The sequence below is a fragment of the Epinephelus moara genome, chromosome 5 (genome assembly GCF_006386435.1).
Source record: "Epinephelus moara isolate mb chromosome 5, YSFRI_EMoa_1.0, whole genome shotgun sequence".
Classification (NCBI taxonomy): domain Eukaryota; kingdom Metazoa; phylum Chordata; class Actinopteri; order Perciformes; family Serranidae; genus Epinephelus; species Epinephelus moara.
Window position 1 is genome coordinate 21658191 of NC_065510.1, and position 27106 is coordinate 21685296.

At 43.2% G+C, this 27106-nt stretch overlaps 1 protein-coding gene across 1 annotated transcript in view; it reads left to right on the top strand.

Annotated features, from left to right (window-relative positions):
• Positions 1 to 9329: 9329 nt before the first annotated feature.
• znf827 (zinc finger protein 827) overlaps positions 9330 to 27106 on the top strand; it is a 79345-nt gene continuing 61568 nt past the window's right edge. The window contains exon 1 of the mRNA XM_050044327.1: positions 9330 to 9851. Coding sequence (XP_049900284.1) covers positions 9809 to 9851 — 43 coding nt within the window. The 5' untranslated portion in view covers positions 9330 to 9808. The remainder of the gene's footprint in view (positions 9852 to 27106) is intronic.

The following is a 27106-nucleotide window of genomic DNA, read 5'->3' on the forward strand; positions in this document are numbered from 1 at the left end:
TGCTCATCAGTTGTATGAAGCCAAATGTCTTCAACATCTAACATAAAGATGTCTGGACAAACAGCGGGGGACCGTTGACCGTTGCAGTGTAAGAGTGGACAGTCAGAAAGCACAACAGCAGTGCTGTCAATTGAGAGACAAATCCCATCTCCATCTCCAGACCTCTTAAGCCCAAGGGGCGGGCTAGTGAAATAGAAAGATTATGGTGACGGGAGATGCTATTGTAGGTGGGAAATGGGGGACTGGACCAAAGGAGGCAGGGGCTTGAGGTGAGTGGGAATAAGAAGGGGGGGAGAGGCACATCCCTCTTGTATCCTAAGGCAATATGCAGGATGTGGGTGGAGGTGGGGGTCAGCTGTGCAGGATGAGGAGAAAGTCTAGACTGCATTGACCCTTCTGAAGCCAGGTTTTCTCTTCAGGTCAAGCTTGATATGGAGAAGATAATGGAAAAGCTTGGGGGAGTTTTCAAATAAAAAAAAACAGATTGGTAGACAGAGTGTCCCTGCTCTTGCCTCTATGTAATCCCTAACTGTATGGAGGTAATAGCTTGGAAGTGATGGGAAACCTTTCTTCCATCAAAAAGGGGCCAGGAAACCTCAGCTGCATGGCTTGATGCTTGGATCTGTTGCCTTTGTGGCACCGAAGGTTGTTTTAGATGGCTGACTTGTTCAAAGCGCTTGTGACTCCCTCCATGCATGCCCTCTGTTCATGTGACTGTACAGCAGCACATGCCAAAACAGGTGGTCGGACCGTCACATCCATACATCCCCTATAAGAGCTCTGAATCACTTCGTCACAGCCTGTAACTGTGGAATAGAGAATCAAAATGTATGAGCAGTGGTGAATTACCCATGGGGTGCAACGAGTGTCCCTGCGCATTGGGTTTTGCTCCTTATTATTTCCGTGCCAATGACACATCGCTCAACTTCCACTTAATGACTCAGCTGTGAGCGCCGACAGTTGACAGTGGTTGGCTGCCCGGGGGCCCCCATGCTGAGAGAAGGGGGTGGCGCGAGGCAGACGAGGTGGGATGTAATCACTCCCTGTAATTTGGAGGAAATCCACTGAGCTGCTCACAGTCAAAATGAAAGCCTCCTCTTGTTCCGCCTCTCCTCAGCCACCAAGCTCCACTGCTTTCAAAGCCCTAAAAAGAGCGGTTCAGAGAACCAATTCTGCCTGGTTGGTGTCCCCCAGGGGTTAGTCCTGGGACCATCTCAAATCAGCTACAGCCCTGGAGCCATGTTCTTTCCCCAAGGAGTGGCACCACAGACAGACAGTCAGACTGCCCATCCTGTGCTATATGGCCCAGGCGCAGCCAGCCAGCCAGCACACAACTCTCCTGAGATCCTCCTTAGTGGAAAGAGAGCTCAGTGGAGCTTATGCTGAGGGCTCTGCTTGTATCTGGCTGTCTGTCTGTCTTTCTGTCTGACACCCTCTCATGTCACCTTATCCTCTCTCACTTGCCTTTAATATCTCAATCTTAGGCAAGGAGGGAAGGCATTTTTAAGGCTCCACATCCAGTGATTTCTTTTGTCACATTAGGGAAGAAAAACAGCATTATAAAATCCTTAAAATAAACTATTCTCAGCAACACGACAAGCTTGTGTGGATAAGTTTGCTTCGAAGCATCCTGTCATGAAAATAATTATGTGCGCAGTAACTAATAATTACACTTTGTTAACCTCAGCATGCTTTATTGTCTCAACTGTCTAAATGACAGTCAGTTTCACAAGAAAATTTGGCTGGAGCCATGAGCAGATCGCCCAGTTTGATCACTTTGTCACACAACACTATCCTACCAAGTTGTCAAAGAGAGACACTGTAGTGGTTTTGCTTGATAGATGGTGAATGGTGCTTATACAAGGAGCCACTCCAGTGCGCCCATAAATATGCATCGTGACATTTGGAACAAAGCCGCTCGTCCTCTCTTTCCTGATGAGCTCTGCCTGCATACTATAACATATTGCCATACTGTCACACCTTGTGTTTCATAGCCAATCTCTCTGTTCATCAACTTGGCAGATAACCTCTAGATGCTGACAGATGATATGGGGGCTGGCATTAGGGCTCTATTGTATGCAAAACCAGGAAGTGAATTTCCAGCCGGGATGCTTATACCAGTAATTAATAATTAATCCTTATTATTTTATGGTGTATATAATGTATGGTTGTATGAATATTTCAAAAGAAGGTCACGTTGTGTATTTGCATGCTCTCCAGACAGTTTGGAAAGAGTCAATCACGTTTCTCTATTGATCAGTAACAGGTCAGAGGAGGAGACATGATCTCACATTCACAGACCTGGAGTCTGTTAGGGCAAGTGTAGAAGAATGCTCCCTGTTCTCACTGTAGCATTAAGAACATAACTGGCCTCTTTCTCCAAACACCTCATTGCTTTAGAAAGGAATAAATATCCAAGACAGCCAGGAGCAGTTCCTTTCAAATCCCACACACACGCATATCTCTCTCTCCCCTCCATGTCTCTCTCTCCTTCTCTCTCTCTGTCATTTGACCAGCAGTGCTTCCTGCCACTGAGGACCTGTGACTCAACAGCCAGAATACAGCAACGTTCTCTTGCCCACCCTCTTGAATATTCATAGAAATAAGAGGACTCAAGCTCAGACCCATCCATCTTGTATTCATCCACATTTATATAAAAAAAGGAAGTGTGTGTTAGGGAAGGGGGGGGGGGGGGCTACAAGTAGTACTAGATATCTAAACGGGTGCAGTGGGAGAGGGGGCGTGGGGGGCTGTTTTACACTAATTTCTTTATCCCTTTCACAGGAGTGCCATGTTACAAGAGAATTCCTGAGGCGAGCCAATGGCCCGATAAATCTGCCGGAGCCTCTCTCTCAATTTGTCTCCGTGGAATGTCAGCTGGCAAGCGCCCAGACACTGAGAACCTCTTTTCACAATGCGCCAATCTAACAGACGAGATCCCATGTTGGAGCTACAGTACAAGGACTGGCATGGATAAATTGCCACGTGCCTTATCTAGGTCTCTTTATGTCTCACTGTCTGAGGTCTTGCTCCTCACTCGGCCTCCAAAGGCCACTTCCTCCCAGACCCTGCCGGTTAACCTGAACGGCTGAGTGGGTGACATTGACAAAATGCAGGTGTCACAAAAGAGGAACCTGTGATATGACACAGATGCTGTGTCAACCCGTCTTACTCTACATGACCCGCAGTGTGAACAGAAATTGTCCTTTTTGGTGTCGTTCATCACTGTGTGGCGCAGTCTCCCACATAGCTCGGTCCAGGTGGTGGAATGGCAGAGTGGGAGAACAGACCATGTTTGTGTGAAGATGCAACAACTATCTCTCTCTTTTTCTTTCTTTCTCCCTCCCTCCTTCCCTCCCTCCCTCCCCCCTCCCTCTCCCTCTTCAAACAGACTGCTGTAGCACTCTTTGTACTCTATTTAAAGGTTGTAGGTTAGCAAACAACAAGATGCCTTCCCACCTGTACCCCTAAATGAGTCACGAGTCATGAATGAATTCATCCATTTATTTATGTACAGTATTTACAGCAAAAATACATACATACTGTACATACACAGATGGATATGAGTGTAGCTACAGTTCTTTCCCAATCAAGTTTTTAAATGCTAATTATATAAATATTTTTTCCTAAAGTTAACATTCTTACAAGGTTTTACTAATTTTATTATTAATGTGGCATTTCCTTAACATTTAAAACTATCAAATGATGTAGGAAAAAATTAAAAACCCCAAAGGAATAGCACCCTATCCTCTACAGCAATTTTAACACAGCCAACCACACAAGCGTATTTAAGGGGTTCATGTTACTGCATGACAGTTGGCATGACTGTAAAAAAAAGGCATGTGCCAAGTGGAGCTGCCAATGCTCAGCATGGCTGGTTTTAATATTTTAATGTGTTTCATTACAACAGTATGGGCCAGATAGCCTTTCTGACGTCCAGACAATTGTCTGCAAATGAACAAGATTACATGACAAGCCCTGAATGACAGAGCTACCCACTGCTGCCTACCCCAGCCACTTATCTGATGGTAGCCTAGCAACAGATCCCTGACCTGGCTTTGACCTCCACCCGATAAGGTCAACACCTGAAGGCTCTCCCATTGGAGGGCTGGCTGAGAGAGAGGTGGAGCTTGGGGATGTAGGGAGACAAAGGACTCACAGAGCAAGGGCAGCCTCCTCTGCATAGAGTTCCCTGCTCCCCGCTGACAAAAAAATGTTCGTACAAAAGCATGCCAGACCTCTTTACCAGGGTTCGTTATACCTGTGTGTGCGTGTGCGTGTGTGTGTGTGTGTGTGTGTGTGTGTGCATCAGAGGCAAGCCAATCATAAAAGACTGGTCAAAAAAAACGAAAGTGCTTGCCAGTACAGTGTCCCCTGTAGCAAATTCAGACAGCAGTGCCTTATTTTACACAGGGTCAAAATGTTTCCTCCTTCACCACAGCATCAATGAGAGGGGGAAAAAAACAGCAGCTGTAACTGTTCATAATGAAAACTATTGTGGTGACAAACAGAAGAGACGCATTATGAAGGAGGTGCTGAATGTGAAATTAATCGACCAGAGCAGCCCACCCTGATAGACATCCCCACTTCTCTATCATTTGTGCGCGCACACATACAAAACCTCACTCAGTTTAACAGCAGTGATATGGAAGTTAATCCAAATTGTGATAGTGGCAATATCCTATTAGACCATGGCAATAAAATCAAGCTGAGACTGGTAACACATTACAGATATCAGAACATGTTCAGCACGCTCCATTACAATATGAAGTGACATTAATCAGCGGGGGTCCTCTTACACACACATAGAGGCATAAAACAAACATGCAAATCATACACACAGGCGTGCACAAGCCTAAAGTACAGCTCAAAAGAACACACGTTTTAGTGTTGAAGTGCTCTTTCATTTGATATTATTTTAAACGGTGTAAAGAATTTATCACTGGCCTTTTGCGAGATTAATTCAGACATATTGTAAAGAAAAAAGATAGTCAAGCAGCCAAGGGCAGAAGGGCGGACAAATGAATAGCTGTTCATAACAGTTTTTGTAATTATTATATTATATATTATAATAATTTTTGCTCACCCTGCCTCTGGAATAAAAAAGTGATTTAGAGGCAGGTGGCAGACAGTGTTACTGTATAGTTCTTTGTGAGTTTCTGTGAAAAATGTCCTGCAATTTAGTATGCAAACTGCTTGAAATGATAAAAGAGCACACTGTTTTTAGAACTCTCCTCGCAAGGAGTGTGCCACTAATCAGCTCACCGATTCCTTTCAGTTTCTAGTCAGTTTTTCGTTGGACTGGGCTGCATTTGATACTGTGCATATCGCTTTCTTCCTGATGTGCATATGCACTGTGTTGACACTGCGAGGATTATCATTCAGCCTGTCAGGTTTGGCACTGCTAAAATAACTCTTGTCCCTGAGTTGAAGGACCTTCGCTTCCCTCCAGGGCCTTTTTGCAAGACCTCTGCCCCAGTTCACCCAGGCCAACCTAGGCTCCTCCTCTCTCGCTCTCTCTGTGAGTGTTTGTGTGGAAGTGAGTGTGCATGTCTTCTTACTGCGGGGAAACTGCTGAAGGTCAAAGGGCAGGAAGTTGGCCACCTGCCTCTGTCACTTTAGTAAAAGTAGTTGAGCAGAGAGAGGAAGTGGTAGCAAGAGAGTAAGACATGACAGGCAGAGATAAAGTATGAGTATATGTCAGTGTATGTCCGTGCTTTTGTCTGACAGCTGAACTTACAAGAAGGTCAGACGGGTTGTAGAATAAGAATCCTTGAATACGTAAAAATCATTGTCATTTAAGTCACATTCTGTAAAATCTCCAGCACTTTCTCCTGGGTTTCTCTTTTTCACCGAGGTTTTTGTTGACCTTTGTGAAACTTAGTTTATCTGATCTGCAGACTTCATGCCTGATTAAAGAAAACGACCGCTACAGGCTTTTGAGTTTCTCAGGACTGTTGCTGAATAACCTGGTAGGGATCTCTCCGCTGGTATTTGCTAGAGGCGACAACCCTTCTCGCTCCCTGCATAAATGTGCCAACTGAGGACGAGAGCATAGAAGGCCAGAGGGCAAAAAGGGAGTGAACCACCTGCTTCTGTCACACTGTCAGGATGAAGGCGGACGAGTGCAAATAGGGTGAAGTGTGTGTGTATGTGTCGGGGTTGGGTTGGGGATATTGTGTAGGAGGGGGACAGGTGGCACGCCGGACAGCGCTGGCACAAGCCACCCCAGGATTTATCACTCAGCGACAGTCACGGCTGGGCAGGGGACAGATGTTTCTGTTTACCCCAGGGCAACATCTGACTGGCCGAGCCTAACGTTAGCCCAACCAGCCTTGCCCGCACAGGACAGGGCCTGAGAGGATAGAGGAGAGGAAGAAAAAGAGAGAGGAAAGCAGAAGAAACTGGAGGATGTTCAGTTTGCCCCCAAGGCACATAAGCAAGTTAGCTCATTTCTCTCCAGTCTGCTCCATCCTCCACTGAAGCACCTGAAACTCATTTAGCCCCCACTAACTGTTGTGCCACTATAGGGAACCATTTTAATAAGTAGTAATAATGTCGACTGACAATATGAGCCGTTTTCAAAGCGGGGAACCTGCGCCAGTTGTTGGGGACTGAAACAAAACAATTCTAATTGACCTCAAGTTTATTCTACAGCTTCACTTAGTTAGAAAAGCAGACACCAATGCACAGCACTTATTGTGGCGTTATTTAAAGCCTATTGGGTGAGAGCCTTTTTGCATTAGCGTATGTGTACAGTGTTCCTGCTGGGAAACCTGAGAACTGTCACTGGTAATGTAGCTGGAGCACTCGTCTTAGGAGCAATGAGGAATGACCTTTAGGTTCAACCCTGAGTGAGGTCATGTCAGTGTTGCCATGGCTACTATCAGCAGACTGTTCTGTTGCCAGCATTACCTCAGCTGCCTGGCATTGTCGGGGTCAGAGAACAGGCTGTGACCTCCCTGTCGTAACCAAACTCAACTAGGGACAAAAACACCATGAGACACTATTAGTCCAGTGTATCTTATTTTCTGTTCATGAAAATGTTTAGTGGAAATTATGGGTGCAGAATTTTTAGATTTCCACACAGATTTCCATCTGGGTTAAGTCAGCCTGGTAAATGAAGTTGGCTATTACACTGAGTTTGCCATCATTAATTAGCACTAATGTGGTGTAATAAGCAAAGGGTGGATACACAGAGCAAGATTTAACACTCATCCAGCAGGAGAATTTCAGCTTCTGTAGGATAGTTAATACCTAATTTGTGAGCATAAACATCACTCTCGGAAATCTAGAAAGTGAGAGAACAACGACATTCATCTGTAATTTCATCAAGACGTACGAACCAGAGCTGCTGCATTACAATGATTTAGTGGAATCATAAAAATATTGTTTGCACTGTGCTGCGTTTTATAGACATGGTAACTGATCTGAACCAGAAAATGTGTCTGTGTGCTCTTAAAGTCACCTTTTCCATCTCTCAACTTGTTTCTACAAAATCTCATAAAATCTCAAACATATATATGTGCTGGACAAAGTGTTTAATTTATAACTGTTTGCCCAAGTTGAATGTTCTACCAGAACTATAGTACTACTATTTCCCTGAGGTACTTTGAGAAATCGTCTAGAGGTCTTGCCATATGCATATTTTGTGCTGTGTACAGAAATACAGACAATGTGCAAGAAATGCAAAAACCAAAAAGAATTTAACCTTTCCCTTGTAGCAGCTCATCCACACTTTGGTCAGAGCACCTGTCCGTGGAGTATCCATCTGCAGCTGAAGGTGAGAAACACAGCTGTCTACGCACACACACAGACACACAAACACACTCACACAAGTCCATTAAAATTGTAATGTAAACCATTATAATATTCAGTATCACAACCCTGCATTATCCTCGCCACAAATGAAAAACCTAATGGGATGTCTTAATCATTTCATGCAGGAGATGCAATAATATATAACTCTTTTCTATTTGTGGAACATGTTTGTCCACTCTCCTCCTGATAGGCCCCATTTAATCATGTTGTTCTGTTTCCTAATTAGCAGAAATGCAAAGTGTCTTTGTCACCTGTGGACAGCCAAGAGGGCTAATTTGGGCTTTTCACTAATTGCCACGGTAACGAGCCTCCTGCGCCTCCGCTGGGGGTGGGTGGAAGGCATGGCAGGAGGAGGACTGGAGGATAGAAGGATGGAGGGATGAAGACACAGCTCTCCTCACACACGGCCGAGGTGTGAAAGAACGCGGCAGGCCAACAGAACGCAGCCTGGAGGAGTCCAACAGCAGGGAGTGGGGGACAGCCTGCGCTGTGAAAAAGCCCCAACACCCAGCTGAGAGGGAGGAGGATTCAGCTCTGGCCAGTTTTGGTCTCTCAACTTTGATGAGGAGATGACTACATTGGGTTGGATAATTGTTGGACGTCTCTCTGACACTGACACCTGTTATCATCCCCACCTGACTTGATACTGGTTCCCACACAATGTACCTTCTTTTTTTTTTTTTTACTGTTCTTTTAATAGACAAATTCTAGGTATAACTCAGCAGGCAGTTTTTAAATTAGCAGCTTGACATGTATGTTTCTTACAAAGGTTTCCTGTGTGTATGAAAAAGAGGTAGAATGTGATGACAGAAATAAACTAGACTATAAACTATAAATGAAAAATATCAGATGCTTGACAATGATGTTTTATTATTAATCAGTGCTCACCTCAACTTGCAGCTTTCCTTTTTTTTTTAAATGCAACTTTTATATAGTTTATGAATCATGGTGAAATGGCAGCCTAATAGAAACTTTTCAGGGGAAAGAGTGGGTGTTAGATTTGAAATGTCCTCCTCTTTGAGTTTATAAATAACTTGAATGTACTATAACACTATAAATACTAATGTGCTAAATAAAATTAAGTATTTTTAGAGTTACAACATTACAGCAGCGTACATTTAATGTGTAAGTTTGCAAAATTGTTGCGTTAACTAAGTCATCCAGTCAATATTTGGCAACTAAAATTCATTTTGAGCATTTATATTTCACCATGCTGAAATTAGGATACTTAACTTTAATTTAAATAAAGGTTTAAGTGCAGTGGTTCATTGTCTGTTTTGCTAAAGCAAGCTGCTTTATGTATTTCACAGCGTCTAAATTCATGTTTGCATCATTCGCATTAATTATTATCGTCACTTACTGTTATATTATTTTTTTTAAAGGAAATTAAATAGAATCCGTTAATGTAATTCGTCCGGATCAATATGCTCTCTCTGCTGATTTATACCCTCTTTTGCTTTTTTCTTTTTTCAAATACATTTTCTTTTCAGCAATACACCCTGAAAGCTTGGGGGCACCTTGTCCGTACGCTGCTCTCGGGGGCGAGCTCCTCGAATGTGTGCGTGCGCGAGAGAGAGCGTGTGCGTGAGTGTGTATGTGTGTGAGAGAGCGTGTGAACGCGGTGTGAGTGAGTGTGAGCGTGTGTGTGTGTGTGTGTGTGTGTGTGTGTGTGTGTGTGCGTGCGTGTATTTGTGCGCGCGTGTGTGTGTCTGCTCTGCTGTTGCTGCCCTTTGATCCCTGCATTAGTGTTAGTTAGGGGCTCGGAGACACACTTGCACCGAGAGCAGCCATAGTCAAGACACGGCAACAACAACAGCGGCACCTCCTCCGCCTGTGTTCCCATTCCCCAACAATACACTTTAAACCGAGCAAAGCCAGGTGCACGACCAAGTCCCTGCCATCACTGGCGCCTCCAGTCTCAATGGGAAAAACCTTTTTTCTTCTTATCCCCAAACAAGGACGAGAATGTGATTAAAAACGGTGGAAAATGCCAAGGAGGAAGCAGGAGCAACCCAAGCGCCTGCCTTCACGTAAGTCCTTCACTCGATTTGTTCTATTTTAACGGCTCTCCGTGTGTTTTGCGCAGTAGTTTAGGGTTAAAGAGGTGAAACAGACAAAAGACTCGGCGTAGGTTATTTCTCCCTTTTTAGGTCCGAGCGAGGCAGCCATGTTGTTGGCGATGGGTAACGTTAGCTAGGCAGTGAGTGGATAAATTATACGTGGCTTTATTAAAGAGTATAATCGATAAAGGTCCGGTTCCGCTAAAGGTTGCGGTCAGTTGGCATATGTGTCGGTTGTGTGTGTCTGAGGGCTAACGGCCGAGCGTTTTCGGGCAATGTGTTCGCCTCTGCTAGGTCGCTTTTCGGGTAGAAAGGGGAGGATCTGGGAGTCTGGCCGCAATAAAATGAAGGGTCAGTCGGATCAGACAAGCCAGAGTCTGGCTACCCGTACCCTAGTGTTCCTAGTTAGCAATAGCGCTATCTAGCAACGCTCGGTAAACTTCATTTCCTCGGCGATTAAACGTGTAACTTTCGCCTCATAGTTTTTCGCTGCTTCCAGAAATCGCGGAACCGAATTTTGTTCGCGCTTGTTTGTCGTCGACTTTAAAAAGTGTGGAGAGGGTTTTTTTTCCTCTCTTGCCTCCAAGCCAGTGTATTTTTTTCTACCCCTCCCAGTCTGCATGCAGGCTATGTCAGAGCCATGGTCGGTCACCTGAAGTTCAGGGTTTTTCCCCCTTCCCTTTGCAGCCATTCATTGCAGACAGACTACGATCAATAACGCGGTTAGAAAAGGGAAACGGCAGTTATGCTCCGCTACGTTGCTCGAAACAACATCGTGCCGCAGCAGAAACCCATTGTAATCCCCGTGTAGTTGATTTTAGCAGGAGGTTGGTTTACTTTTGTACATTTGACCCTCCGTATCTTGGATGTTCGTATTGTGCCTTTATCAGTCCAGATAATGAAAAGCTGCGATAACACACTCCGGCCACTAGAGGATTGCTTTTAGATGGTAGTGGGCAATGACAAGGAATATTAAAGGAATTATCCCCAGAGAGTGACATCTCTCTGCTCTTGATCATTTCTGCTCAATACATGCGTAAGCAAACAGCTCAATTAGTCATATTGCTATGCAAATGTAATGAATAACTGTGATTCATCTTTAAAATCAACGACGGCTTGATACATTTATCTTATGACACTGTCTTCTTCTTCATTTCTTAAATGTCAAAGCACGCCAGCTGTTCATCACTGCCAGCCACCATAAAAAAGAAAAAGCACTTAAAGTTGTCTCTCAGTTTGCTCACATAGTTTTAATTTCAAAGGCTTTGAGGAATGAATGAGCTCCAGCGCCTGACACCTTAAATCAAAATGTGCCTTACAGAGTCATTCACACAATACACACATATTATTTTGTGGTCACTGATGCACTGCCCAGGTGTTTGACCTAGGGTTGAACTTGGGAAATAGCAGCGGTTGGCTGGGAGGCATAGAGGTGGAGACTGGGTGACAGTAGTGAGTGACTGTGAGTGCATCTGTGTGTGTATGTGACTGAGTGGCAGGGAGATATTTGGACAGTGAGCCCTCACTCATATGCTGCATTAGGAGTATGTAAGCTGTATGGTTGAACTGCACAGAACAGGGTCGTGATATTTATGTATCATATATATATATATATATATAACCAAAGGTAATCCACTGCAGCCTTTTTACCACCGATCTGCATACCGAGGCTTCGTTTAGGGAGCTTGTCCACTGAACATCGTCCTCCAAAATCAGTGTTTTACGAAGCATATCAAGTGTGCAGCGTTATCATGAAATACAAGCAGTAATTTCTTATTTAAATAACTGAAACTGGGTTCCATTTCCTGAATTTCCCTTCTTCCGTAGTGACGTTCATGCTCCTGTTTATGGTTAGGTGGAGAATACAGTATGGAGTACAGTATGGCTAACTGATGCTTTGATAAGTTGTAGGCTACATTTTTTTTCCCCAGATAAGAAAAAAAGTCTCCTGATCAATTGGAGTGAGTCACTGCGTAGGATTTTATGACACCGTGTTAACAGGGACACATGTATGCTCATAGTTTATTGGGTATTTTTGTGATATAAATAAATGAATTTCATGTTGTTGTGCAGGAGATGTTACCAGGAATTTTTAAAAAGCAAAAACAAGCCCTGCTTTATGATGATTACAATATTGAAGTATATGCTTTGTCAGTTTCAATGTAAAGTAATTTAAAGGTTAAATCAGCTTGAGTAGGATTTTAAATAAATTGTTGTAACATGTTGGGAAAATGGTGAGATCCTACAATTAAGTTGTTTGAGATTGTGTTTGCTAAAGCTTCCTGATTTTAGACCACTCAGATGGTGCACCGTTTAGCTGTATTTCACACAGCGTCATGATTATGCAGACTAGATCAGTCAAACATCCAATATTTCCCCCTCTTTTTTTTTTGGGCAAGGAGTACCAAAGTTAGCCTGTGTCAACCTCTCAATTAAGCTGCTTCCTAATTGGTCTGGAACAAAAATACCCTTCACCCACGTATCTGAAACCATGTACTCCTGTGTAGGCACTGTACTGGAGCACTGCTGTGCCTGTGTTCCTGGGCTTAAATGAAAGCCTTTTCTGATTTAGGAGTTGTTTCCCTCCTCAGTCAACAAACTGTCACAGGAAAGTATGAATTTGTCAGAAGCTTTTTGCGCTTTGTTTTGGATCTTCCCACTCTAGAATGGAAGTGTCACCTCATGCCATTCGCTGTCAGTCTGTGTGTTTTCATTATTCAGCCAACAACACCCTGGTGGTGTGCCAGCCAACAAGCACAATATCGAGCTTCAAATCTCTTCATCTGTGGTGAAAAAGGGCAAGCTAATACACTGGCTTTAATGCTGGAGGTGCTTTATCTTAGCACAGACCCAGATATATGGGCTGTGTTGCCTGGTGTGCACTGTCCTATTGTCTGTGGCACAGCTTGTGAGAGGAGACTATTCTTTAAGTGTGTGTGCACGGCACGCACATGTGAAAGTGAACAGGCAACCCTTGTGTGTTTGTGTTTGTGTGTGTGCGCGCGTCTGTGGGTACATAAGCCGGCTATGGAGGTCACAGTACAGTATGGCGCCTTCACTCTGACAAGTAAACATGACCTTTGGTGCCACAATGAAAACTGCCATTCTTTATGACCTTGCAGTGTGTTATTGTTTGTGTAATTTTGCTGCCTTATTACTCACTCTTTAAAGTTAGCGTTAGTGAAAATGCTTGTAAGGTTTAATGTTTTGTGTAGGTTGGTTTCTGATTTTTTAAAGAAATGACATTAGGTTAGTGAGAATGAACCTTAATATTCTGTATTGTTTGGCATTTTATATTCCAAAATGTACATCTTACAGCCTTTAGTTCAAGCAAGTCCCCTCAGTATTTCTCAACCAGTCGACATTCTCATCCTCAGAGTCTTTTAAAGTAAGTGGGTGAGTATGTTAAAAATATAGACTGAGAGAGAGTCCATATCATAAAGAGCACAACCTTAAGTGTATTGGGAGGAACATTTGTATTCTGCTTACTTATCCCCCGGTAATCTACATTTGAGATGGAGAGATTTTTTACATTTCTAGACAGATATTGGCCGCTCTTCGTCAGCCAATAGCTGACTGGCTGTGTGGCTCTCTACCTTACCGTAATGGCGGGTCACTGGCTCCCTTCCACTTGCTATGATTATAATGACCTTGGTGGGGCTGGGGCTTGAAAACATTGGATTAAGGGGAAGGGAAAATTAGAGGAGGTTTCCATTTCGCTCTTGGCATAAAATTTGTGGGGAATTTCTGCCAAGAATCCCGTACCTCACCACCACCGCTATGCCCCCCCACCTCAAGTTGATGGGGCTTGGGTGCTCTGGCGGTGTTGGACGAGTGGAGCTCAAGCGAATAATGATACACAGGCTTTAACTTAGAAATGAATTAAAGGGCAGGGGAAAGGTGTCGGATGCCTCGCTCACCATACGCTGTCACAGAGAGCATAGAAACAGGCTCTCATTGAACATTCAGTGGCCAAACTGGACTCTGGCTTTTGTGTTTTACTTGATAGTAAATGGGTAAATTAAATGGGCCTGGACAAGCCTCAGGGTGTGGATCTTATGCGCGAACGGTAACCTTATTTGCTACTTTAGACAATTGGCAAGGCACATAAGCAGCAGGGTGGTTTATCATGGTGTCAGTGATGCGTTTCAGGGTAAATACAACTTAAAAATAAATGTTTCTCAAGAATCAAAGCTCTCTGCGGGTCCGGTCCGTATGTTACCCTAGAATAACACGTGAAATTGGAGTTTTCTCAGGATTACCTCTTTCACATTACCGTTGAATAATTCATTTGAACTTGAGTGCCCATTTATTTCACATAGCACCTTGTAGTGTCACTATAGAGCTAGGCTAATGCATGAAATATTGGTGCAGATTCCTGTATCTTGGTGAGCATCATAGCTGCTTTTGATAAGTTTTGTCAAGTTGTCATTTGGGACCTGCAGAGTACAGTATCGTAAAAGTTATGGTGACGTACTTGGTTCGTCATTGCATTGATTGTAGATGTTAAAGGAGACTGCACAGTTTTTCACTATTCCCATATTTTCACCGCCCATTCACTTATTCAAATCAGAGAGCGTGTAGTCACAATGCCTTTACTATTCCTTAAACTAACTCAGGGAATAGAGCGTTGATGTAGGACAAACTTTGTGTTTCGTAATTGTCATATATCCACATTGTTTTTAAAGCCCCCCATCTAGAATGTCATACAACTTTCTAGCCTTTAATAACTCTCTGCTCAAAAATAATGGCTGATTCTTATAGGTGTGATTCTTGTATATGGACAATAACTATGAATTTCAGGGTGTAGTTTTTGGTTAAGTTTAGTAGATTGTCCCGTACAGGATGTTAGCCTCAGTCCGACCTGTAAACTGCCGATGTGCGGCCTGTGTCTTGGAAGAAAAGCTTTAATGGTGCTGTAATTGTTCGCTGTTGGTTAAGGCAATCAGGGTAGCCTAACACATCTATCAAATATAAATAGTATTGAAAAAGTAAATGAGAAACCGGAGCTGGAAGAGCGTCCCGTTTGATTTAGGTCACCTGTTTAGGGAACATTGTGAATTCCTGTTAAATTATAGCATCTCCGGGCAACAAGTAGTGGATCAGACAGAACCGAGTTAGTGATTTGTTATATTGGGCTTTATAAATAAAACGGACTTGACTCACACTCCTAAATTGTTGCTCTTATCTTGTCTCATAAACCACAATTTTTTTTGATCACAGAATGTTTGAGGTCAGTGGAAGGAGACCTGAGTGTTTAATAATGTAGCAACACAAATGTGTTTTCGGCAGAGGAGCTGGTCAAGAGTTTATATGTGCATGCGAGAGGCTAGTTGTGTCCCAGAAGTGGAAAGTAGTTTAACCAAAGTTTTCTCAGACATCTAATTGCAGGCAACAAAACAGGCTTAATATACCAAGGCTGGAATCTGAATACTTTTTAATACCAGCTGAAACGGGTTTGTTGCCCCAGTCATCAAAGACTGTCCAACAAAAGTTGCTGCTGAGTGCTTGTTCAGATTCTTTGTGTAGTTTACTTGTTCTTTTATCAACTTTGGCTCAACTTATAACATTATTTTGTCAATTTTGTACTATTTTTTTTAATGTAGGCATAGGGCTGTAAACTGTGATGCAGTTAAGTTCAGGTTATTTTAATGAATAATGTATTTGTAATCAGATATTCTCAGTGCGAGTAAACGTTCACACAGCCCTGCATTTACCAGCGAGGGTGGAAAAACACAAGTTGCTCCTTCCAGTTTGTGATTTATTAGTTGTCTGCTTGCATCTTTAAAAAGTAAATTGCGAAATCTGCACCACAGTTTAGTTAAAATTGTAAGGTAAAAAACCTTGTGGTCAACTTTTAAAGTGTTGAAAAAAGGATGAAAACATCTGATTCATGTTGCTCAGCTGTTACTTAATTCAGTGTCAATAACTGAAGTTGAAAGTCATCGGAAATGTATTTTTTCTCCTTCAGATGTTTTGTTATCTAATAATTTCAAAGTGCCTTCTCCAAGCAGAGAATCCTCTGCAGCACAAAATCAGGTTACAGTATTCGTCCTAATACCTCCAGTACAGTACCTGCCTGTCTGCCTGGTCTCAATCAGAACCCCCTCTGTGTGGAATGGAAGTGCCTCAGCCTTGGTAACGATTTTTCCCGTGTTGACAAGTCACAACATGGAGATCTACAGCTCGGAGAGCAGCCCTTTGGCTACGCAGAGCCCTGCTTGCACTGAGTAATAGCAATCTCACAGGAGTAGCAGGCTTTCAGCTGGCAGCAGTTCATACGGAACAGCTCGCCGGTGCAGCTGGGAAAGACAGAGCAGAGTGGAGAGGGAGAGAGGAGCTGGTGGTGGTAGCAGTGGAGATGGAGGGAGGGAGGAAGTGGAGAGGAAGAGCTGTTAAGAGCTTTGGGCGGTTTCTCTGTTGTTGTACCACACAAGTGCATCCAGGCCCTGCAGGACAAGCCTTTAACAGGCATGAGGGATGGAGAGCATGAGAGGAGAGGAGGAGGAGGAGGAGGAGGCGGCGGTGGAGGAGGTAGTGGTCTGGGGAGCTGAAGCCGGCCAGTCGTGCCAGACGCCCGCTCTAAACAGGGATGTGATTTATTGTTGGACTCTGTCTCACGTTTCACTCCTAGAAAGACACTAAAATTACATTTTACAGAGATAAAGAACTTCCTCAATTGTCTTAGAAGAAAGACCAGTGCCTGTGGGCTCCGAAGAATATTTTGCAGCATGTGGTACATCTTTAACTGGTGCATGAAATTAAGAAGTTTTTGGCATATGGTGGCATCTGATTATAGTTTTTTTGGCTATGGATTCTGCTTTGGTTATTGCTTTTTGACCGTCTCTACAAACCTACAGCTTTATTTGCATATTATAAGTTAACTGTCCATACAGCTGCTTTATGAAACGTAGTAATCTAGCGTGGGTCATCAGAGTATGTGCATCTTGCCAGGGGGCTTAAAATGGCTTTTGGCCAACACGTTGATCTTTGTCGCCCTCGCTGAATGCACTTGCACAGCGCAGTGCTATGAGATGACCTCACTTCCTGTGTGGGTAGAGCAGGGCAGGAGGCCTCTTACACACACATGCACACAGAGTTTCTCTCTCAAGCACAGCCTGGCTCTAGTTAGCCTTTAGTGCACTAGCCAGGCTAACCCCTCTCTCCTCTCGGTGTGGAAGTGTTTCCACATTGCACATTTAGGCAGTCAAGAGCAAGGCACAGGCTAATGTCTTTAACTAGCTGGGCTAACAGCTGTGTGTCTGCAGCTTTTTGGGACGTAGGATCAGTTTTATAGGGAGATTAAAAGTAAAGAGAAGGGGGGGGGGGTCTGTTACAGACACAGGATAGTAGGACCATAAGGCAGTGACAGCTCTCTAGGGAAACAATATATCACCTCTAAGAGGAGAGTGGAAGTGTTTGGCTCCGGGACAAAAATCCAGAGAAGTTAAAATCATTGATGTGATGTCATCTCGGAGAAAGCCATTGTCAGTGCAGTGTGAGGTTATTTATGATGTTGAAAATGCAGGTGAGCATCTTGACTAATTCAGTCTCGTAGCGGAGGCTTCCCCATTTGCACAATGTAGTCGTCGCAACTCCCAGTGCATTAAAGAACGATGCGACTCAGGTCTCATCCTTTCATTGTTTACCAAGGGCATTTGGTCACTTGATTTTGTCCTTGTGATGCTAATGAGATTAGCTAATCACTGGATATTTCATTCTGAGCGAGGAGCCCTGTAGCTTATGGTACCTGTAAGAACCATAAACATACGCAGGAACAAATGAAGCTGGACAAATTAACAGAGTGCGGTAATGAATGAATGGTTTTAGGTAACAGGCTATCCTAAAAAGAACTGGATCTAATGGCTCAGTTCATGATTGCCCGTATGTTCCCACTCCCCACGAGTGTTTTGAATGGGGGCCATGTTGGTTCAGATTGCCATGTCATTAATCCCTCGTACTCTACAGGGGAGTGGTCAGCGGCAGATGTATTTGCACTTCCTCCAGAAGGTTTTCTAGATTAGCACAAATCCTCCCAGAAAAACCGTTTAAAAACCTCATTTGGCACGCACAGCCAGACTTTGTGCTCATAGCTGGCCAAAGACAGCCATCCCTCCCTCTACATCTCATTCTCTGTGACTCCCCTGATTTTTTATTTATTTATTTTTTTTTACCCCCCCACCCCCCACCCCCCACCCCCCACCCCCCAACCTGGTGGTTCTCAGAGCTTAGCCCCATGTCGATTTGGACAGGGCAGTGTAATTGTTTGGAAACTCGGTTTTGTCATTTGCATGTAGCAAGCAGCCACTTTTCCAGTTTCAGTGGTTTGACCTTGTTGTACCTGCCAGCCAGAAATGAGATCATCAGAAGAGTAGACGAGAAGCTGACATCTCTCCTCCACCTACCCATGGCTTTAAGTGATGGTTGTCATAGCAATCATTATGCCACAGAACAGACTCAGTGGGTGAAGGATGGCTTTGAATGCGGCAGCCTCAGGTCACAACCTGGTTATGACAGAACAGATAGACCTATGAGGATTGGTTGCAGTACACGGTCTGCACAAAGTAAACAGCCGCATACATCACATGTCAAGTTCATATAGATGGGGTTAGAATTACTGAGGCAATGTCTCTTTTTATACCTTGAAGAAAGCGAGGCAGGTATTGGTGTAACGGAGAGGGGAAGAGCAGCATGGGGCGAACAATGCCTCTCATTCCCATCAGCTGCCCTGGCCAGCATTTAACATGGAGATTGGAAACGGAATAAGCTCCCCCCCATTCTCCCTGGACCTGCATGTAAATGAGGTTAGCGGTTAGCATTTCCTGCTGTGCCACAGCAATTCTTCTCCCTCTCTTGCTCCCTCTTTTTCTTTTTTTTTTAATAATGGCCTGAAAGTGCTCCCCCCTTTCCCGGGGTAGGGACCGGGACCAATCCTGATTAGTGTCCCTGTCCTAAGTGACAGGCTAAAATCCAAGCAGGCACTGCCTTGGGCGCCTCTGCCAAACAGCCGTCAAAGCAATACCACCATAAAAAAGGCATCCCCCCCCCCCCCCCCCCTCCTCCTCCTCAANTCCTCTGCTCATTCTCCCTTGCCGTCCATTCTGAGTGTCTCTAATAGACACTGCCTCCATCGCTCTAATACACTGTCCCCTCACATACATGCGCGCACATATAGAATTACCTCTCACTCTACCCCCACCTCCCACCGGACCTTGCTTTGTATCCCTGGGTGGACTGGCTGCTATAGAGCCGAGTGTCCCTTTTGCCAGTAGGGTGATTTACAAACAATACATGAACGCTGTACACACTCCCACCTTCCACCCTCCCACTCTCTCTCACTTCTCTTCCACAGACACACAATCACCTCTGTGAGGAGCTTCAGTATGCCAGAAAACTACGCAGCAGGGTGATGGCCTGTTCTTTTTCGCACTTGTTCCAAAGAATGTACCCTGTCTACTTGAGAATGCTAGCGCGACATCCACGTCTTGGTTGAATGAGGTTACTTTGTCAACCGGAAGACAAATTGATGGGATCTGACTAGTATGTCAAGTGGCTTATAATTAGTAGTTTGTAAAACCACATGAAATGGTAATCTGAGCTGTGGTCATGACAATTTTGGTTGATAGAAAGCAAATACGCGAGGGAGTTGTGTTAGTTAAACAGTCACATACATATGTTAGTCACTCTGTGCTTGCGAAGAGGAAATTGTTAAAAAATAATTCTCCGTAGTGGCCGTAATGAAGTGGTTATCATCCTGCTGTCCTTTAGATGTGGTGCTATGTCAGTCTGTACAGTAGGAAACACTGTATACACGGCACCCTGTGAAACAACCACTGCAGTACAGCAAATTGATCTGGTTATGTCAATGAAAATGTAACACCACCAAGCAGTTTTTAGGTAAGCAGAGCAGCACTGGACATGTTGTGTCAGAGGCATTATTTGTTTCATCCCTAGGACATGTGCATGTAAAAAAAACACTAAAGTTTTTTTTTCTACCATATGTGGTGTTTTAAAGTGTGCTGCATGTGTTTGCTTGTATTCAGTTTCACAAAGAAGGATGCCACCCACATATGCCTATTCCTATGAGAGGCAACGGCTTGAGTCTTGATGAATATGAACAGCTCTTTCTCACAGAATCAAGAGATTGGTTTGTGTCTAGTGTTCAGACACTATGCTGGCAATGAATCCCATTTATCTAGCAACATATGAATGATATTTTTCCCCCAAAGCACTTACGTTTAAAAACTGGACCTTTTTCTTTTTTTACTTATTAAACTGGTCACTTTGAGAATGGTTATATCATCTGTGCATGTATGCTGATAGATGAAGAACTATCTTAATGTGCATCAGCAGCGGTTATAAAAGTTCCTAAATCCATGGTGTAAATCAATAGGTCAAAAAATCTAAACACTGAATTTTATTTTCACTCGGTCGTCCTTAATTCGTCTGAGGGAACATGCCATTTACGCAGCATTCCTCTGAATATTCTACTACTTCTTTAAAAAATGAAAGGGTTGTGTTTTGGCTGGTTACAGACAGACTTGGCATCTGGCTTTTATCCACAATAAATGTGTTATATTATGATTCATGATATCAAATTTTGGATAGACTGCATTTGTACTATACTGAAATTAAAGCAACATTGTACAGTGCCTCAAGCCCGCAAGCAATGAAACAAGACGGGGCACTAAAAACACTTCACAAAAAAAAGTGTGGAAACGGAAGCAGTGAAGAGTACAAGAGACACAGTTGTACAATGCAACATGAAAATATTTGAAGAAATTTGGCACTTTTTAAACCCATGTGGCCGAGTGACCTTTTTTGAGTAATGGCTGGTCAGCAGTTTTAAATGCTGGGATTGGATTTACGCTGTTGAGTAATACCCCTGACCGACACCATGCTGTTAAAGACCCCAGCACACTCATCTGTTTTGGGGTTTCTTCCTTGCATGCATTCCTCGGGTGGAAACCTTTTTCTGCCAGTTTTTTTCTAAATACACGGGCAATTGAATTTTTTTAAAATTATGTCAGTAAATGTTCACTTCACCAACCAACGAACCAGTAAATGATATCCAATGAGTGGGAGACTTAACCCTGTGACACGCACTACATATTACATTTGACCTCTTGACATTTAATACTCTTAAAATGATTTTTTTCTGATTTTTAAAATGTTAGTGCTATCAGTTTAGTAGTGTGGGCTATGGTGATCCACAGATAGTCATTGTAGCTGTTTTTGTCAGTCAAATAATCTTTTTCTTATTCATTAAGTGGAGAACTGTACATAGAATTGCTTTCAAAGATAAAAGGACAACCTTGTCGGACATGAGATCTTCCTTTCTATTGGCTGCTTAGATTATTTACCAGTGCTTGTAAAGTAGATTCAATAAAAAAGCATGACTCATCGTAACCAAAAACACTGCAAGCAGTGAATAAGTCATTCATAATAAAATAAATCCTTTGGCACAGAGTTTGACAGTAAAACCATCCAGAACAAAGTTGACCCAGGGCCAGTTGACTGTCCAAACCAGTGCCTTTGGGATTTACCACCAGTATGCTGGTTTTAGTATTTCTCACCTTGTAATTAGCCAGTTAATCCTTGCCTCTCTGCTGCGGCACAGGCCCACTCTCCTTTATGTTGTGTTTTATGTGCCCAGTCAGAATCAATGCCACCTCAGAGTTAGTCAAGGATCCAGTAGCTTGAAGAGCTATTTAAAGCGACTCATTCCACATACACATGACAGTGCTTGGGATGTTGATCATACATATCATATGTTTGTTAGTGATATTAGGAAGTTTAATCTGGTTGATTTTTAAGAGAGCCGTCACCACAAAGGCACAGGATGTACACGATTGGCGCTAGCAGCAAATACTGTGCATGTCATGGCCACTGATGTAAACCAATGAGCAGGGCAGTTAATGGTAATATTTGATTAGTGGCGATATTGAATTATGGTTTTGGTTTTAATGTGATTTATCACTTTGAATGACATTCCTCTCTGGTTATATTATGCATTGATAATTTGTTAATTGGCTGATAGCTGCCATTGTTGGACTTGATAACAGTTGGTAATGGACGCCAGTGGCTTGTCATTATGAAGGGAATGCCCAAGATGTCACCATATGCAGAAGTCGCCCACTGTGATGTCATTGGCAGTCAGTATTTGCACATTTTACAACTGAGATCAGCTGCACAATTAGATTAGAAAATAATTCACGCAGGTTATTACAGACTGCCAAACAGTGGTGTCGTCAAGGGCCAAACTGAAACAATCACTGGCCCTCCATCGTGAAAATAGTCAAAAATAATTGGAGGCATCTGTGTGGTGTTTTTAAACTTGAATAGTCTTGTTCCAAGTAGATGTTATGTTCCTTACGGTTAATGTACTCCTTTAAATTAAAGCTGAATATTGTTTTTTTTTTTTCAAACAAAGGACAACTAGCCCATATGAAGAACAATGAATTGCGTGACACATGTATACACAGATACATAATACTTTAAAACAGGATTGTTTATGGAACTCAAAATGTTAACTGTACCAGTATTAGTCTATGCACATCAGATAATTTGTAATATATTTTTTTTTAAAGATATTTTTTTGGGCATTTTTTAGCCTTTAATGGATAGGACAGACAAGTGTGAAAGGGGGAGAGAGAGAGGGAGCGACACGCAGCAAAGGGCCACAGGCAGGAGCCAAACCCGGGCCGCGGCGGCAATAGCCCTGCACATGGGGCGCCCGATCCACCACCAAGCCACCAACGCCCCAGATAATTTGTAATATTAGCTGTAAAATAACAAAACAAAGTATATCAGTATGTGATTCCTTAACTCTCGTATTGACATTATTTTCAACTAGCTTATATACTTCAACACTATAATATAGTTACTGAAACTCAGTCAGGGCTTTTGCTTTTGGTGTAATTATATAAAACAGGTATCACACACTCTGGCTCCATATGCATTTCTTTTATGTCGGTGATGTTTCAGCCCTCAGACGTTCTTCAAGACCAACAGATTGTTGATCTTGAAGAAATAAAAGAAATGTGAAAAACGAAATAAAAGAAATGCATATTGAGCCAGAGTGTGCGACACTTGTTTTTGATAATCAAGTCTACTGCCAGTGATCAGCACCTCGCTATAATCCTTGGTGTGTGTTACTGTTATATTTTAAATTTTGCTTTTGGTGTGCCACAACCAAGATTTTAGCGGCTTCATTTGGCCATCACTATGACACATTTCTGGGGTGCCACTGCTGCTAAAGACGAAATAGTAAGATGCAAAGTGGCTGTATAACATAAACTAACTAAGCGTGCAGTTTTCTAAATAAAACATTGAATAAAATCAAAATATACTTTTTACAAATCCGTCCACAGACAACCAGATCTGTCGAAGCTGTTTTGGTTTTCGTCCGGCTGACAAATAGAACCTGGTGTGTAGATGCCTTTAGGCTTTTTTGGCTGCCATTCACACACCGCTGACTGTCCAGTACATCGGACAGGTTGTTGTTGAGCCTTATGGCCTTAAGTTTTTTCAAGATATTCATTTGCTTTCCTTTGGTGTTGCAGATCTCCCTGTTTATAGCATGTTTGCTTTTGCAAATTGGGCAGCAGCCTGATAAACTGACATTAAAATATATTATCTATAAGCTGTTTGAGAGAACTCAGTGAAGTCAGTGTTTTCCACATGTTGAGAATTTACAGAATTGATTTCTAACATTTAATACTTCACAAACTGTTTAGGAAGTCACTTCATCTAGTTTATACAGTGGCACGTTAATGCACCAATCTGGTGGACTTTTCATCATTCTGCCTTTTCAATTGCGTTTTATTGTAGACTTTGAAGAAGAAAAATACACAACCATGACACTGAAGGTCTCTGATAGTATGGCACAGTGATTAGAACGTGAATGCCCTTTGTCTGCTCAGTTGAAATGGGAATTGGTAGAAAGACATGGGGTTTGACAGTCTCATGTGTAAAAGATGTTTCAAACATTTTGATGCTGTTTTTGGGACTGTGACAGCGAGCGTTGGCCCCGTTTCCAGTCACCAATTAGTGTCATTAGCTGGATACTGCAGTTCGCCTCAAGCCTGGGCTGTAGATTATTGCTAGAATGATACTCCTAATCATTTAGCGAGATACTGTCTGTGTTCAGCGACAGAGGGTGTTCTTAAGCGAGATGAAAAAGTTCTAAAATCGCAATATGTATGTCTATTTCTGGGCGATTGGTTGCTTATGTGGGCTTTCCTGTAATGGTCTCACATCATATTCACACATTTGCATCAGGATGTTGTTGCATGTGAAATGGAAATTGGCTTTCACTGTTCAGGAATATGGAAAAAATTTTAAATTGGCCATAACTGCAGGAGCCACATTAACTGCACAGCCCACTGCAGTTGAACTAAACTCCTATACTATGATACCTGGCAGCAGATATATCTGAATTTAAGTTTTTTATGCTTGTTTTATGTAGTAACATTCAGATGTCACATTGGAGACACAGTAAATAATAAATGAATGGTATAGCCATTACAGAAGGTGATAGTATAAATACACGGTTTGTCCAAACATGTGAGACGCACTAACTTCCAGCCCAGGTTGAATCATTTCAGGGTGGGACAATAAAGTCACTGATCAGATTCAGTTGTTATCTCCTCTAATCACAATCTTTGTAATATGTCAGTTTATGCTGCAAAGATGCAATAGACATACCACTTCTCTCCCTCCAGCAGTTTAGGTCTATAGCTTTGATGACACATCTGAGGTTATGAGCAAGTATTTTTTTTTTTAACATGAGATGCTAAAAATGGAAGGGAAAAATAAACCAGGGGGTAAAGTGCACTTCATCTGCAATGAGGAATTTCAGAGGTCTGGGGCTCTCAGTCGTCTCATTCTCTTCCAAGAACACTTCTCCTTCCTGTTTCACCTCTGGCATGCCGCCCAAAGTACCCACAAACCACGGAGGCCAAGGCCGAAAATACACAGATGGTAATTTGCACTACATTTCAATACGACTCAACCGCCATTATATATAGCCCTGCTGCCTGAACCCTGATCCTCACCAAGAGTATCGCCTCACCTCAGATTCCAGCTAAAAGATGTGCTCTTTTTCGTCTTTGTCACAGACTGCCAGTTGTGCAGGATGACGGAGGTAGCTGGAGTTGAAATGGAAGAGTTGATTCTTAGTTTTCATGAAGTCTAATGTGAACCTCGATCAATAACCAGCAGGGTTTTTTTTTTCCTCTGGATCAAGACATCGTGTCAACATAATTAATTGCTAGAGGAATGTTTAATGGCTCAGCTTACTCTTGCGTGGAAGAAAAATTGTCAGTTTTTCAAGTCGCTGAAAGTAAAGGCCTTGACAAGAATATAAGTGACTACACGTATGCCATGTGTATGTATATGGAATTGCTGCTTTTAAGAGTACAATCTGTCTGATAGGCACTTACTTTAATAGGTTAATGTAGAAGGGAGTGGCATTGCATCCCAACACAAGACAAAGGCTATCACACCATCACCAAGTTCATCAAAAGTAAATGCTCCATTGTGTGACATTTTGTTTTAGTGATCACATGTCTTGCCCAGCCTTGTTGGTTGTCATGTTTCATCAACTTCCTAATGGAAATAACATGATGGAAAAACTTTGGAGCAATTATCATGTTGCTCCTGCAAAAGACAGCATTTAACAGATTGATGGCGTATAATTTCATGTGAAGGGGGGAAAGTATGTCTGCTAGCTCCCACACATCCAGCTGGATTTATTTAGAGCATCTGCGATTCATTTGTTTATTTATTTTTAATATCTGTATTCCAAGTTATGGAGTCGGGAGAAAGAGGGACAGGGATGAAGGGAATGATCTATACAAGAAAAAAAAACATGTGGGTGTGAAAGAGATCAAGCTGGTGAGAGATTATGGAAAAGGGAAGGGAAGCGATCCTGATCCAGTGTGTCCCAATTAATGGAATTACCTTCCTCCTCGGGAGGACTGTTAGTCATTTGCAGAGACGTGAGCCCGCCAGTAGAGCGTCTCTCCCACCATATTGTCCAGCAGGCGCTAATAAGGCAGCCCTGACCGCCGGGCGTGCTCATTAGCATAGCCCGCGGCCGTGGCAACCCCCGCCAGGGCCCAGCCGGACACTTAATTACCACTGTGGCTCCTTCCTCACTGCATCCATGCTCACTGCCCTCCTTCCTATATCCTCACCCCCTGCTCTACCTCCTTAACCCACACCCAAAGACACACACATACCACCACAGTCTCCCCCTCCCAGTCGCAGCAGCAAAGATGTAAGACTAATCATTTTGCCGATGTAGATGTGATGGCTTTAGTCTTGGTATGTTGTGGCAGTCTTTTATGTTATCTCACTTTTAATGGCTTTTGCGGTCAGCAATCTTTGCGATTTTAGTGATTCCCTGACCTGCGCTACCTCCCTCTAGCTCGTGCTCCCTCTCCCTTTGACTCTCTTACTCTCATTGCTATATTAGCTCATGGGCATGACTCTCGTTTTGACATCGGCACAGTATTGATGCACCCCTGTCCAGCCTTAATCGGCTAATGGCCTCCTCTTCTTTCCTGCCAAGCCAAATCAACCCCTCCCTTAACCATCCCTGTATCTGTCCCTTCCTTCCTTCGCCTTCCCGTCTCCTCTCCCCCTACCCTGTTCAGGCCTGGGGTCAGCGAGGCCAATTTTCATGCCTGGCTAAGTCACAGAATAGCTTTGTGTGTGTGTGTGTGTGTGTGTGTGTGTGTGTCTGTGTGTGTGACAGAGAGAGAGAGAGGGAATATGTTAGTCAGCAGCCTCACACAAGTCATGTGGTGAGTGACCTCCTGACCTACCTTTACTCCAGTCCCTTGCTCTTCTCTCCCTTCTCTAACTCGCACTCTTCCCTTTACCAGCAATCATTCTGTTTGACAAGGAAATCTGGCTGACTCCCGTACTAAACTTGTATGTATGTGCGTACACACACACACACACACACACACACACGCACCCCTCTCTGACCTAGAAAAGCCACGGCCAAAATAATCCTGCCAAGTTCACAAATGGAGATTGTTGACAGCACTGCGTGGTGAAACAATGAACAAGCACACTACCTGTAATGTCCAACTGTTTTTAGCTGTAGTTGCAGGCTGTGAGCTCCCTGTCTCTTTTTTTGTGACAGGTTAACACAACACACAGGTTTCCAAACACCGTAAGTCACAGAGGTGCTACATCAAAATATTTTT